At 36.9% G+C, this 13,870-nt stretch overlaps 1 protein-coding gene across 6 annotated transcripts in view; it reads left to right on the top strand.

Moving 5' to 3' along the window:
- The window catches only part of TTC7A (tetratricopeptide repeat domain 7A), a 211,536-nt gene extending 199,695 nt beyond the window's left edge, over positions 1-11,841 (top strand). For all 6 annotated transcript variants that reach the window (XM_072409750.1, XM_072409749.1, XM_072409745.1 and 3 more), the window contains one exon: positions 5,972-11,841. In XM_072409750.1, the coding sequence (XP_072265851.1) occupies positions 5,972-6,193 (222 nt within the window). In that variant the 3' untranslated portion in view covers positions 6,194-11,841. The remainder of the gene's footprint in view (positions 1-5,971) is intronic.
- The last annotated feature ends 2,029 nt before the right edge of the window (positions 11,842-13,870 follow it).

The following is a 13,870-nucleotide window of genomic DNA, read 5'->3' as shown; positions in this document are numbered from 1 at the left end:
AGCTGGGCAGAAAAAGTGAAGCACATACACAGTGTTGTCGTTTTATATTGGGGTGTCACTTACAGAATTAAGGGCACACATACTGAGAAAGTATTGGTAAAGAAATAAAAGTTTCAGCCAAACTTTATTGAAGTCTCTGTGTTATATTTGTTTATATGTTTTTGACATACTTTTCCTTATAACTTAAGGGCACATACAGTAACAGTGTCTGGATAGAGATCTCTTAGAACAGGGGTGTCAAACTCTCATCCGCGGGCCAAAATCTGGCCCGGCACGTCATTTTTTTGGCCCCCAAAAGATTTCCTAATATGAATTGCAGCTGGCCCGCCGCTACTGCAATCTGTAGTAATGGCGGGCCAGCTGCAAATCATATTGGGCTGTTGTTCTATAGACGCAAGTACAATGCCGCTACCACAATTCCCGGCATCACATCTCTAGACCAGCGGCCTCTCTGCCTATGCATGGCAAGTAATGCCGGGACTTCATCAGCAGCCTATGCGTGCACCCTGTGGAGTTTATTCTGACAGGTAATATCAATAATCAGGAATTATCAGGATTATAACTATTAGGAATTATCATAGAGCTATTCTGTCCTAAAATATTAAAACCATCACTGCATAAGTACCTATCAAGCCAAGGTGACAGCACAGGCTCACAATTATCACATGGGGAGGGAACATTGACATCCTATACCAGGAAATGCCTAATCAAGGATCCGCCTGTAAAATTATAATGAAAGTATCAGGTTTGAAAACATTTACAATTAGTTCAGAAATTTTATTTAACATTGATTTAGCTTTTTATGATATTTTAGTGATTGGATATACATCTACTTTAAGTAATAATTCTCCATATTAAAATCCTGGATAATGTTAAATAATTTCTAAAATTTTGTGTCCTTCTTGCCATCATTGGTTTATAAGATGTATTAAGTATATGAAGCTCTATGTCTACCATCTCTGTGTCGGAGGACAAGAAATCAGGAAAGGTGTATTAATATGCCAGTCACAACTCCTCATATTAATCACTTGTTCCTAAATCCAGTGGCAGACATTATTATCTCTTAGATAATCAAAAGTAAATGTTGTGCCTGGTGTGAGAAGCATTACATTAATGCAACTAGTACATTTTTTTGAGAAAACTTACATTTGACATGTACTTAATTAAAGAGAAAGTGATGTAAATTGCTAGAATTGGAAATGTCAAGGGTTTGTAGTACATTCAGCAGTAAGAAGACAGAAAAGGGGGCCTTTAGAAATGGTGACAATGTTTTCATGTATAAGGAATGCATACTGTAATTAACTATACCTAAAAAAATGTGAGCAGGCGGGTTCTTTATTAGACAGGTGATGTCTCTTTTGCAGTAAAATGAAACTTACCTGCTTGTCCACTCTTTTTTCTATAATGTACACTGAGCTACACCAGTGCAGTCATGCGTGTCAGTCCTGCCTAGTGTTCTTTTGTTAAACCTTCAGCACCCACACCCTTTCTTTTTGTCCACAACATAAAGTTTTATCATTCTGTGTTCCAAAGATAGCAATTTAGAGGGCTTAGCTATAGGAAGACACTTTGAATCTGGATTACCTGGCAGTCAAGATGGCTGAAGATCATGATAAAGAAGGAAAGTAGGGGGGAGATGGCAAATTTCTAGACATAATGGGGACAGATGAGTATCAATGGGTTTAGTTCCACTTTACCAGACCAAAAGGGACAAAAAAGAGAAGTAAATTTTTAACATTTACATGTATTTTAAGTAGAAAGTTTAAGATTTAGATGGTTCAATGAGCCATCATCAGGTACAGAAGAGCCTCTGGGTTAATGTTCTGATATATACACCAACCTCTCATTATTACTACATGTTCTTTATGACCTCAAGTCCCCTAACAATTTAAATCCAGGCCTGCAGACTCTAACACAAGGTTTTGATGAACCTAGAAGGGAAATCCCCTGTATTTGATCATTGTTAATTTCTCAAGGCAATCTAGAAAATGTTTATTATCTGGTTGTAAGGCTGAATATTTTGTTTCAATCACACACCTGATATATCATAAAAGATCCTTTCCAACGACAAGAAATGCACGTGTGTATGCAGCTTAAGGATTTAGGTAGTTGCATGGAGATCTCTCTCTCTTTTTGCATTAGGTTCTTGTGACTTTTAGCATGTCTTGAATGAGGTCACCTAGGTTAGTGTTCATTTCACTTTGATTAAAGTCTACACACATTAGCACATACAGCTGCTACAGTATAAGGTCATGTTCCAGGCACCAATATAAGACTCCTTATATCCAGCACCACTTTTGGTTCCTTGGTTCAAGCACCACTCTTGGCTCCTTGGTTCTAGCACCACTTTTGGTTCCTTGGTTCTAGCACCACTTTTGGTACCTTGGTTCCAACACCACTCTAGGTTCCTTGGTTTCAGCACCACTTTAAAGGTGCGTACACACTTCCAATTTTTATCGTTCCAATCGAACGACGAACGATCGATTGGGCAAAAAATCGTTCGTAAAAAAGTAACCAACGACGCCGACGAACGAGGAAACTCGTTGGAAACGAACGACCGGACCGGCGGATCGGATTGGACGACGATCGTTGAACATCGTTCGTGTGTACGGTCGTTCGTTGATCGTCCATGTTCAGAGCATGCGTGATGAACGAACGTCCGTTCATTTTCCTGTCGTGCACATAGTTCCTCTATCGCTTAAACGATCGTATCTATTGTGTGTACAATATCTACGAACGATCGTGTCGTTATCTCTATGTGCAGGATCGGTGCTATACGATCGTTCGTATATATCGTGCAGGATCGTTCGTCGTTCGTTTTCCAACGATAATAATTGGAAGTGTGTACGTAGCTTTAGTTCCTTGGTTCCAGCACTACACTTTCTCTATCAGCACTATATCCTTGTCTGCGGGCTCATAAAATTAAGGTTGCACAATAGAGAACGTGTGACAAGAAAATGCATGGAGGCCCAGCACAGTGAAAAGCCTAATAAACATGTCTGTAAGTGGTCATGAAATTCAAAACTTTAAAAAAGAAACTAAATTGAGTGGACTTTGTGACTTCAGTGACAATTTTTTTTTCTTGAATCACCATTGCATTTTTATAGCTGATTTCTTTTGTAGACTAGATCTACACTGAACTGGTATAAAAAAGTATAGGAAGAAAATATATACCAGTTTTGGCCTTCCTAAAAACAAATGACCATTTATTATGTTATTATAGGATGTAGCTCAGGGTGGACAATAGACTGTCGCAGGAATGGATTAGCAAAACTCAAATATCTGGAGTCTAGTAATTCTGCGCTAATTGCTTCATATTCAATTACACAAGTAGCAGAGACGGGCTCAAGACGGACAGGAACACTTATCAGGATGACGTTGGTTGCTGCTATAGCAGCGGAGAAACAGGTCAGGAAGCACAAGAAGAACAATACTTGGCCAATTTAGGAGTCATGTCAAACTGACTTCTAATTGCAAGAGGCTGAGAGTTTACATAGATGCAGTCCATACAAGGCTAATTAACACTGCAATGGGATACATTTGCAATCAGGCTGCTTTCATTATGGAGCAGTCAGACGCTTCGGTGCTGTTATACATTTCTGCAAAGAAGGATGAAGGTACAAAAGCCAGCTCCCAAATATAATGAGCTGCTTGGTACTCCACTTCCCTCTGCCTCTTGTTGATGCTTCCACATTTTTTTCTTTAGTAATTGCAGAGAAAGTTGAAACCTGTTTAATTAAAAATCAGGTTCTGATGCTGACACATTTGCTTAATATTCACAGTTAACACTTACAGTTCATTTTTCATTTTCTTTGCAATTCAAGAATATTTGCAGGGAAATCCACACTGAGCTGATGCATCCAGAGCAATGTTTATACTACCTATCTAGCTACACCAATTATCTGGTACAATCCCACCAACCACTATCACCACTACTATCGCCACCAAACTTACCTCTATTCTACCACACAGACGTGTCCACAACACTATGTCCTTACCCAAAGACTCTGAAATCATTCCTCAAGTGTAGGAAACCATAATTTACCAGAGGTGCTTTGGGGGTATCTTTTGTACCATTCACCAATAAAGTTTTAAACCATTCATTTTATGTGTGTGAATCTTCATTCAAAGTGCTCTTCATCATATACATCCAAAAGTGTGTTTTGCTAGTGGTTTGGTTTTGAATGTAGAGGCAGAATAGAGGTCTTCCGTACACCAATCTACCAGAAAAAAAAAAATGTGCAGGGACAATAACAAAGGTTTGGATTTCTCTGTTCAGCAGTCTAGAACATCTAATCTCCTAGATGATGATACCTGCATATTTCTGGGGCCAACACCACTTCAAGCCACCATCGTAAGGGGGCCATTCTTTCCACTGGCCACCATTTTCCCACTGATTCCTAATAAATTGGTTTTAGCAGGGGTTTATAAGACCTGAAGATATTTTCAGAGTTTCCTCGAAAATCCTGGAAATTATCCTCACTTAAAAATGTTGAGAATGGCTGCAGTAAAGTATAATTTACAATTGAGAGCATGATATTGGAGTGGCCCTGGTTCCATTGGTGACTTTGATGGGCTTGCAGCCCCATACCAACCTTTATTGTTGCCCAAAATGATGCTTAGTGATTATTTTAGATGATAGTAGAAACAAACGAGCGATGTACAGAAAAGCTGCTCAGAGTGGGGGGGAGGGAGTGGGAAGAGGGAAGGACAAGCAGGAGGCATCCTACTGCGTTCTCTCAATTAGGAAACATTAGCTTCCGATCGTTCATTGTTTCAGCACAGCAGATCACTAAATGATACCAGGGGACAGTTGTGCTTAGGCTAGATTATTTCCACAATACAGTTACAGACAGTGTTCCTGGACAATGAAAACCTAGTGTCTGTACGCAGCCTTAGTGAAATGTTCTCCACACTATATTCCAATATCATGGAAGGACTCATTTGTCATGAAATCTGGTTCGTGAGCAGCACCAAGTAGCATGTAGGCAACAGTAGTAACTGAAAACCCAAAAAAGACCCTAGGTCAGTCCAGCAAGCAAATTTTGTATTGTAGCCGGGGCTGGACATCACCTTTCAGCACACTGCTTTGGCCAATTGGTCTGACATGTTTCACCAAGCCCGGGAAGACAGGACCAAGCTTCAGAAAAGAAAGGAAGGTTCTGCTACTCGTCTTAGCCCTGGAAAGTGTATTATAGACATGAAATCTTTCTTTGATAAACACAGTCTAGTTCTGGTGTATTGCAATGAAGTTCCTGTGTGCCAAATTTTGGCTGCATTTTTATTCTGTGCTGCACTGCTTATGGTTTTCATACAAGAGGTTTGTTATAGCCAAATATATATATATATTTGTTCTGGATATATTTAAGGCAAAAATCCAGCAGATGGGGAGCATTTTGACCAAGCAGGCATTACTCACTATAGTGAGCATCAATTGACTCATGTGTTATGAAATCTTAAATATTACAATACACAAAGTAGAGTATCCTGTAGACGTTTTTACATATATATTTACATTTTCCACATTTGTGCACTTTCAAAGTACATAGAGCAGACCAGAGAAATTTGAAAATTAATGTCCCTACCACAGTTTTTTAGTGACAAATATTCCAAAGCCAACCTTTGAGGAAGCAACCCAACTTTCCATTTTTGTTGGAGGGCAAATGGAACACCCAGGGGAAACCCAAATAAACACTGTGGAGAAATTGAAATGTTTTACTAATAAGGCTCTATATATAAGAAAAAGGTATTCAGACATTCCCTTAAGTATCCCCTTCTGGGAATCTTCCAAGTGTTACAAAACAGTAATTGATTCCCATCAGGATATAAGGGAATGTCTGTTTCCCTTTTTTACATATAGAGCTCTTGGTGTTCCTAATGGAAATTTAACCTAGAATTCCAAGCTTTTTTTTAGTACAGTATCCTACTGTTAGAGAGACCTTAGGTAACATTTTATGTTTGTATCTTGCAGGGTCTTATACTGATGAGACTTGGGAGGTACAGCCTGGCTGAGAAGTTTTTTCGGGATGCAGTACAGATTCAGAGTACATCGCATGAAGCCTGGAAGGGCCTGGGGGACGTTTTACAAGCACAGGGGAAGCATGAAGCTGCGGTGGAATGTTTTATAACTGCACTAGACTTGGAGTCCAGCTGCCCTGTATCCCCGTTCACTATTATACCTCGTGAACTGTGAGGAACCCTACAAGAACTGGAAAATTCACATCATTTAAAAGCTACTGTTTTGGGTGGTGGTTTTCGGGTTGAGGTACCCACTAGGCTCTAATTTATGGGGATTTGGTGATATCCAAGTTCCAAAACCAAAGTGTTTTGATATGATTGTATATGGACATGTAAAGAAATCTAAACCCACATTTATCACCATCAAGTAATTTAGAAAAAGCAGAGTTCCTCTGATTAAAAGAGGGAACGGCTTTATCAATGGTCTGCCTTTTTTAGTTTTTTCTTAGTTTTGAGCAATTCACTGCTATTGAAACAAAAATCAGGTGGACACTTTGGATTTTAAAACCAAATTCCAAAACTGATCATTTACAATAAATTTGCTTTGGGTAAGCCAACATTTTATTATTCACTTACCTGACCCTATTGGGTAAATCTTTCCCCACTTCTTCTTGTACCTATGACACAAGAGCAAGAAGTGGGGACCTTAGGCAGTAAAACCATTTTCAAATGTTATAACTCTTACAGTCCTAGTTGGGGAGATTTTCTATCCAAGTTAAAAATGGTTAAATCCTCCCAAACAACATCTAAACCCCAAAAAGGCTGTAACTTTCTACTCTATGTTAAAAGCAAAATCAATGCTATAGCTGGAATTGGGTTATAAAATCTTTATACATAGTTAATTCTGCTGCTATACAAAGTACCCATTTATTAATGTCAAACCAAAGTGCCCTTTTATTATTGCTAAGTTAAATTCTAAAAAAATTATCAAAGGAGGACTGGTCTGGGGTCCGGAGAGCCCTTTTTCCTGAGGCCAATACTGGTAAGATAGGTCAGGCTGGTGGCCCTGAGTGGAGCTACTACACCATTCACACATCAGTTTCAGTGGCCCTTAGAGCCAGTGACACATGCTGGGCATTAAATAGCTACCTGCCCCCATGTCACCCTATTCCAAGCTGCAATTACAGAGGAAAGTCTTTCTGCGGCTATGAGAAGTCATGTATACAAATGACTAGATCTGCAAAGTGTGACAATAAAACCTTAATACTGTGCTTACCATCAAAATTAGAAATCCTACCATCAAAGAGCTGGTTAGTTGTGTTTGGCTCTCTGTCCTCCCTGAACCAAATAGTTGTAAAATGTTGAGTACTGTAAATAGAAACTGGATTGTATTTTTTCTTTTTTACAGAATATTAATTAGTCTGAAATGCGTGAGCACTTCATTTGTTTATTACATTTGTTGGAACATGTTAAATTATTCTGGTAAATAACCGATTGTCACTGCTGACACACACCATACACTCCCCTTGTCAAGGGTTCTGAATTATATTTAGGACTAAAACAATACAGATACTACGGGAGTTTATAAAGACCACAATCTCTCCATAACCAAAGTATCCGGTAAAACATGAACTCCAATGGTTGATCTTTACAGTGCCTTAGTGAATCGTTCTAAATTTCTGTACCCACTGCCCAAAAAAAACTCCTGCATGTTATAATAAACTTTGCTTGCAGCTGATAAGCACATACAATATCTAAAAAAACACATACAAATTATTGCATTGAACCAATTTTATTCACACTCACATTTAATGCCCAGTTTTATTTTTTCATCACGTTTTGTATAATAAGACAAGGCAGTAAAAACAAAATTGTAGTAGACTTTATTAAATATCTTGATCACTTATGCTTATACAAGTTCTGGAAAATATTAAGTGTATCTAGTGGGAAATTCTCATGTTTGGCTTGTTTCCATTGGAGACCAGTAAACATGGCCCTAAATGGAATGGCGTTGGTATGTGCTGAGAGGTGTTAGGGGAGCATTCCATAGTCACAGCTCCACGCACAGATCCCCTACCTTGTTAGTAGGTAATTGTCTGCTTTGAAGAGGGTCTTTGTCTGCTAATCACAATCTTTAGTCCTTGTGTATACATGTTCTTATTTTTCAAAGCTAGGAACTAAAAATGTCTTCTTTTATTTAAGTCAAGTTAATCTGAATTATTACAAAGGAATATTTAACCATTTGTGGAAATTAGTTTACTACACGTGCCCAAAAACTGTGTTGTAGGTTCCGCTCCTCCTCTTCCTCTTAGCACCCAGACTCTGGTTGCTTGCACAAACAGCTTTGTTTTGTTGCCCCAAATGATCCCCTTGCTTCTTCTATGTAAATTGGCATTTATAGAACAACATCTGCAGTGTTAATGAGTTCCAGTATAGCAATGTTAAGAATGCTTTATTGTATCTTGTATGGATCATTCATAGCAGAACAAAGTAGAAAGAAAGCCTTGTGAAAACTCCAATACAGGTAGTCCCTGGGTTACATAGGGAGATAGGGACTATAGGTTTGTTCCTAATTCGAATTTGTATGTTAGTCGGAACAGGTAAATTATTTTATTAAATGCAGTTAGGACAGATGTTTGTCTCAACATAATATTAGGCAGTTTGTTGTCAGTTAGAAACAACTGCAGAGTTTGTCTTGGTTAATTAAAGAGTTACATGAGGTTGCAGAACAGCTCAGACTTTAGCGCAAAGATATAGTCATCCTAAACTAAACTGCAAGACTGAAGTAGATATAATGAATACTGCAAAGCAGTAAAGGAAATATATGTTCACAAGTGAAGTATAACCTTGTAAGGAATATTTGACTTAAATGAGATGAAGCTCTGCTGACTTCAACCATTTATCACAAGTAAGAAGAAAATCCCATTTTTTTTTGGATTTTCTTGCACACAATTGGATATTTTTTCCAAGTGAATTTTCACCACATTTACAAAGCTAAATTATTATATCTTCCAATGTGATAATTAACTTTGGTAAGTGAACATCCTGCATTTTTTTAGTCCTAGTTCAGCCAAAATTCTGCTGAGCACTGCCAGGTCTGTATAAGGCGCCAGAGCAGATTTTACCACTGTTATCTTTAGGGAAAGTTACCTACTCCAACAAGGAGGCTGAAGAGGGGTAGGCACTGGGCTAACTCGGAATAAGTAATGCCACCCTTATACGTGCCCCTTTTCTTTTTTCCTTCTAGGGCGAAACAGTGGCAGCTTTTTGGCAGATGTAGGGTGCTGAATGTATGTATTATTTTGCTGAATTCCCCCATAACCATCTCAGGCCTTTAAGTCAGTTTTTACAAACTAGAGATGACAGAGCTACCACTGCTGATCAACCTTTAAAAATGATAACTGAGTGGCTTTCTCTGGCTTCTTTAGGAATCACAGTCCCAGAACAAGCACAAAACAGTTGACATTGTGTCAGAACTTTGCACATTAATGATGGGTTTCTGGATGGTGGATGATTCCTGCCTGATGTATGATAAACCAACCAATTTTAGTCTCTCCCAGAAGCCTGTGTGATAATGACAACATGAAGAACAATTGGTAGTCCAGGATAGAGTGTTGTCACCTTATGACAGGACATTTCTATAAAATGACCCTAATGGTGGCACCAATAAATATTTTAATAAACATTGAAGAATAAAAAATAAAGCAATTTATTGTAGGCCATATGACATTTTTTGATTGGGTTTACATATTCAGTGATTTGGTTTTTTTTTTAGATGAAGATTATATGAGAAGACATTGTATACATAAGGAAAGGGAGCCCGGTTATAATTGTTCTGTAAACATGCACAAGGCCCAAACAACACTGAATTCTTGCTTTGAACACAAAACTGATGTAACTTGAGAGCCAACAAATATTTCCACTCTTACAAATACCTGTTTTTCAAGAATGGATGACTTGAAAAACAATCCAAACCTACTGTATGTGTGTTTCTATTTATTGAGTCATATGGCTGTATGTTTATTACATAAAGAAATTAATTTAAGCTGATTTCTAAGCAAATACTAACCCCCCCCCCCCAACTAAACAGGGCCATAAAAATATCTAAGCACCCCTTTTTAGTTACTGGGAGCAAACACTGAAATAATAAACAAAAAGCGGTTCTGTTCCTTGGCCAAAAAAAAAAAAACACTTCTATTTCAATATGTGGCTTTTTTGGCATGACTTTCACTTCCTTCCCATCCAGGACACAAACAAGTATTATTACCCAAAATAAGTCCTAACCCTTCTATACCTACCGTCTAAATGTGAGAACAATAATGATTTAAAAAAAAAATAAAATCCATAAATCATTTTCGATGCTTCAACAAGTGAAAAATCAAAGAACCTTGTCAAATTTTTAATCCACAATGAATATGTAAAAATCAATCGGTGACAGTTCTTCTATCCAGTGATTTATGATGTGACCAACAACTCTCAAGTTGACCAATCTATTATCTAAAGTGAACCCTTTGGGCCTGGTTTAATAAAGCTCGTCTAGACTGGGAAAGTCCAGGACTGAAAACATTTGTAAACTAATAGCAAATTATTTTTAAGAAATCCATTCCATAATCTCTTATGATATTCTATCTTCTCCAGTCTTGGAGAGCTTTGTTAAATCTGTCCCGATGGGCCGGATTTATTAAAGCTCTCCAAGGCTGGATTGAATACACTTTTATCAGTGAAGCTGGGTGATCCAGCAAACATGGAATGGATCTGGTCCAGGATTCAAAATATTTGCTAGCAAATAATCCATCCATTCCAGGTTTGCTGGATCCCCCAGATTCTCTTATGATATTCTATCTTCTTCAGTCTTGGAGAGTTTGAATAATTCAAGTCCAATGTGTTTAACCACCAAAGTTTTGTTGACCCTGGTCAGACATTGCAATTGGAGTCCAAAGTCCCACCAATCAGTAAATTCTGTTCATCTAGATAAATAGTTCCTAAACTTTTCTTAAATTAGGTAGAAGGAGAAGGAAATTTGCAAACAGTAAAATACTTTTTTAATGAATACAATAAAATACACAATACCATTTACTGGCAAAGTGCTTGCCTAGGGACCTTTCCATCCTACAAATCAGCACATGATGACATAATGCCACTTTGCTCTGTTAATGTTTTTTATTATTATAGACCATGACAAGAACAGTCAAAGCAATGGCGACAGTCTTCTTACTTTATAAATTTATCTTCCAATCAACTGAGACTTTAAGATGTTCTAAAATATGAATAAAGTATGCAGGTAACCTATAAAATTCTCTGCAAAACTAATATTTACTACCCAAAAAATAGTATAAATATCATATAAAATAATTATAGAATTACAAATAAAAATTATGCAAATGTATTCAATATAAATTATACACAAGCATTTAGAATTAAACAAGATTATTCTCTACATAAAGACATCTTGCAGCAGGAGTGTCAAGAACATAAATCGACAGGGAAAAGGTGGATTCATATTCTTGACAGTTCCGCTTTTAGCACATTTCACTAAAAAGAAAGTCAATTTATTTGATTTGCAGGGTTCTAATTAAGACATTTCTGGTATGTTTATCAAAATCATATAAATCTTAGAAAAGTTTCCAGATTCATTAATCTTTGCTGAATAAAATCATTATGAAGATGCATTTTGTAAAAAAAAAATAATTGTCACTGAATAAAATGTTTATACATTGCAATGTTTGATATCTATTTGTGAATGTTTTAGCTGATCACAAACATTTTAGTTTTCTATTTCTTTTTTAAAATGAATTTTCTGGGTTGATTAATGCATATGGTTGGCAATAAACAACTTATTTATAATTTATTAAAGTCTAATAAATAAAGCAGTTTTATCTTGGATATTTTTATAGTTTAATATTTTTATTGGAGGATATAAACAGAAGAGATGCAATCAAAACAGCAGAACAAATACATTGGTCAATTCAGTAATATAAAAGATATACAAGGTCTCAAATAAGATGGTTATGGGATGTTTTTGGGCTGCTTGAAACACATATAACATTTCCACTATTGTGCTTTCACACAAATACTTTTCTAATTCCATTCACCTGTGCCATTGTTTAGCATGGTTCTAGCTAATAAGTGTGACATAGGTCGGCATGCCATATCAGTTCTTCTTATGCATCAGTGTGCGTTTTTAGGCCTTTAAAGGCGAAAGTAGCCCATGAAATCACAGGTTTGTTAAGACACATATGCATGGAACCGTACATGAAATTATGTTAATACGGTTTAATATTTGTAGGTACCTACAATACAATATAAGTATAATACTATATAATAACTATAATACAATATAAGTATAAATATCACCAATCCTGATCATCATTATATGAACACAATGCAAGGGAAACATCTTATTTTTTAAAACATTATAATCACAGAAATATTAATTCTATAATATAGGAATAATTATAATATATAATAATTATATTAATTCTTATCCTTAGTAAGGTAGGGGAAGTCTGGAAGCCATTGTGATTCTTTATTTCTGTATTTGTTCTGTTACATAATTTAATGTACTTCCTGTCCCCTAAAAATATTGTCACTGGCACAGTATTTAAAAGGAAAGCTCTTAAATAGAACCACAGGTAAAATTCAAACAAGGTTCATAACCTTCTATACAGAATATAAACAAATATTTTTGATTGACCAATTTTACAAAATGTATTTATTTACACTCACCTACCATCATGCACATAGACTTTTTCTGGGTTTGGTCATTGACTCTTCCTAAATCTTGGAAGGAAGCACATGTCAAAATCTCACTACACATATCTAGCATTGGGGGACCAACATTCTTTTTAGACTAAATATATATGTACACTAAATATACCTAACAATTTTTAAATTTTATTTACAATATACAATCTAATATCTGATGTGCCTAAAATGATATATCTGGGCCAACCCTTATCACCCTATGACCGACTGATGGTACTACTTACATACAGAAAATTAAAATGTGTTCTTTTTATTTTGTTGGTGCTTAGTATTTTTACCTTTTTCAGGCCTGCACATCTATGACCCAGGGGGTGGCTACATGTTTTCCATTATTTTTTTTAATTATTTTACATGGGCCTTAGTGATTTATACACCTCATTTATAAGGCCAGATTTACTATAGCTCTCCAAAACTGGAGAAGGTACACTATCATGAAAGAATTTGGGTGATCCAACAAACCTGGAATGGGTCCAGTCCGGGATTGAAAATATCTCCCAATGAATAGCTTGATTTTTAAAAACCCCATTACAGGTTTGCTAGATGACCCCACATTTTCCCATGATAGTCTATTTATTCTGGAAAGCTTTAGTAAATCAGGCTCATAGTGATAGACCCAAGGGCATCCTTTCATTTATTGCTCTTAGATTGTGCCCATGTTGATTTGCCACCACCCTGCCCATATCTTCTCAGGTTCTGTCCCAGTTTACCATCTGGCCAGATCACAGTCTGTTTTGTCAACTTTGTCCTGTCTTAAACTAAAAAATCTATATAATGTCCATTAAAATGTGGACTGCTGAGTTCTATGTATGTTGACTTAGACCAGGTCATCCGCCACAAGGTGGTAAGTGTTAGACCCATATTGTCCACACATACCTTTAGTAATGTTCTAGTGTGACCAGTAGTTATGAATCCAGAAATGGTCAATTATGCAAACCAATTTTCCAGTATTGCAGCATTAGCAACCCCTCCTGCTTAGCACAACTCAAGGATGGTCAGTGAACTGCCCACCTCAAACCAATAATGATATGAGCTGGAGTGGCAGAAGCTCAAGGCAGATATCTGCAGATAGGAGGCCCTATCAAGACTTTGCAAAGAAAGCCAGAGGTATGTGTGGGCTTCTTTAGGTACCGGGAATAATTCTTGGTGA

The sequence above is a fragment of the Pyxicephalus adspersus genome, chromosome 4 (assembly GCF_032062135.1).
Source record: "Pyxicephalus adspersus chromosome 4, UCB_Pads_2.0, whole genome shotgun sequence".
NCBI classification, from domain to species: domain Eukaryota; kingdom Metazoa; phylum Chordata; class Amphibia; order Anura; family Pyxicephalidae; genus Pyxicephalus; species Pyxicephalus adspersus.
The sequence above is the reverse complement of the archived record's forward strand: the minus strand, read 5'-3'. Positions and strand labels throughout refer to the sequence as shown.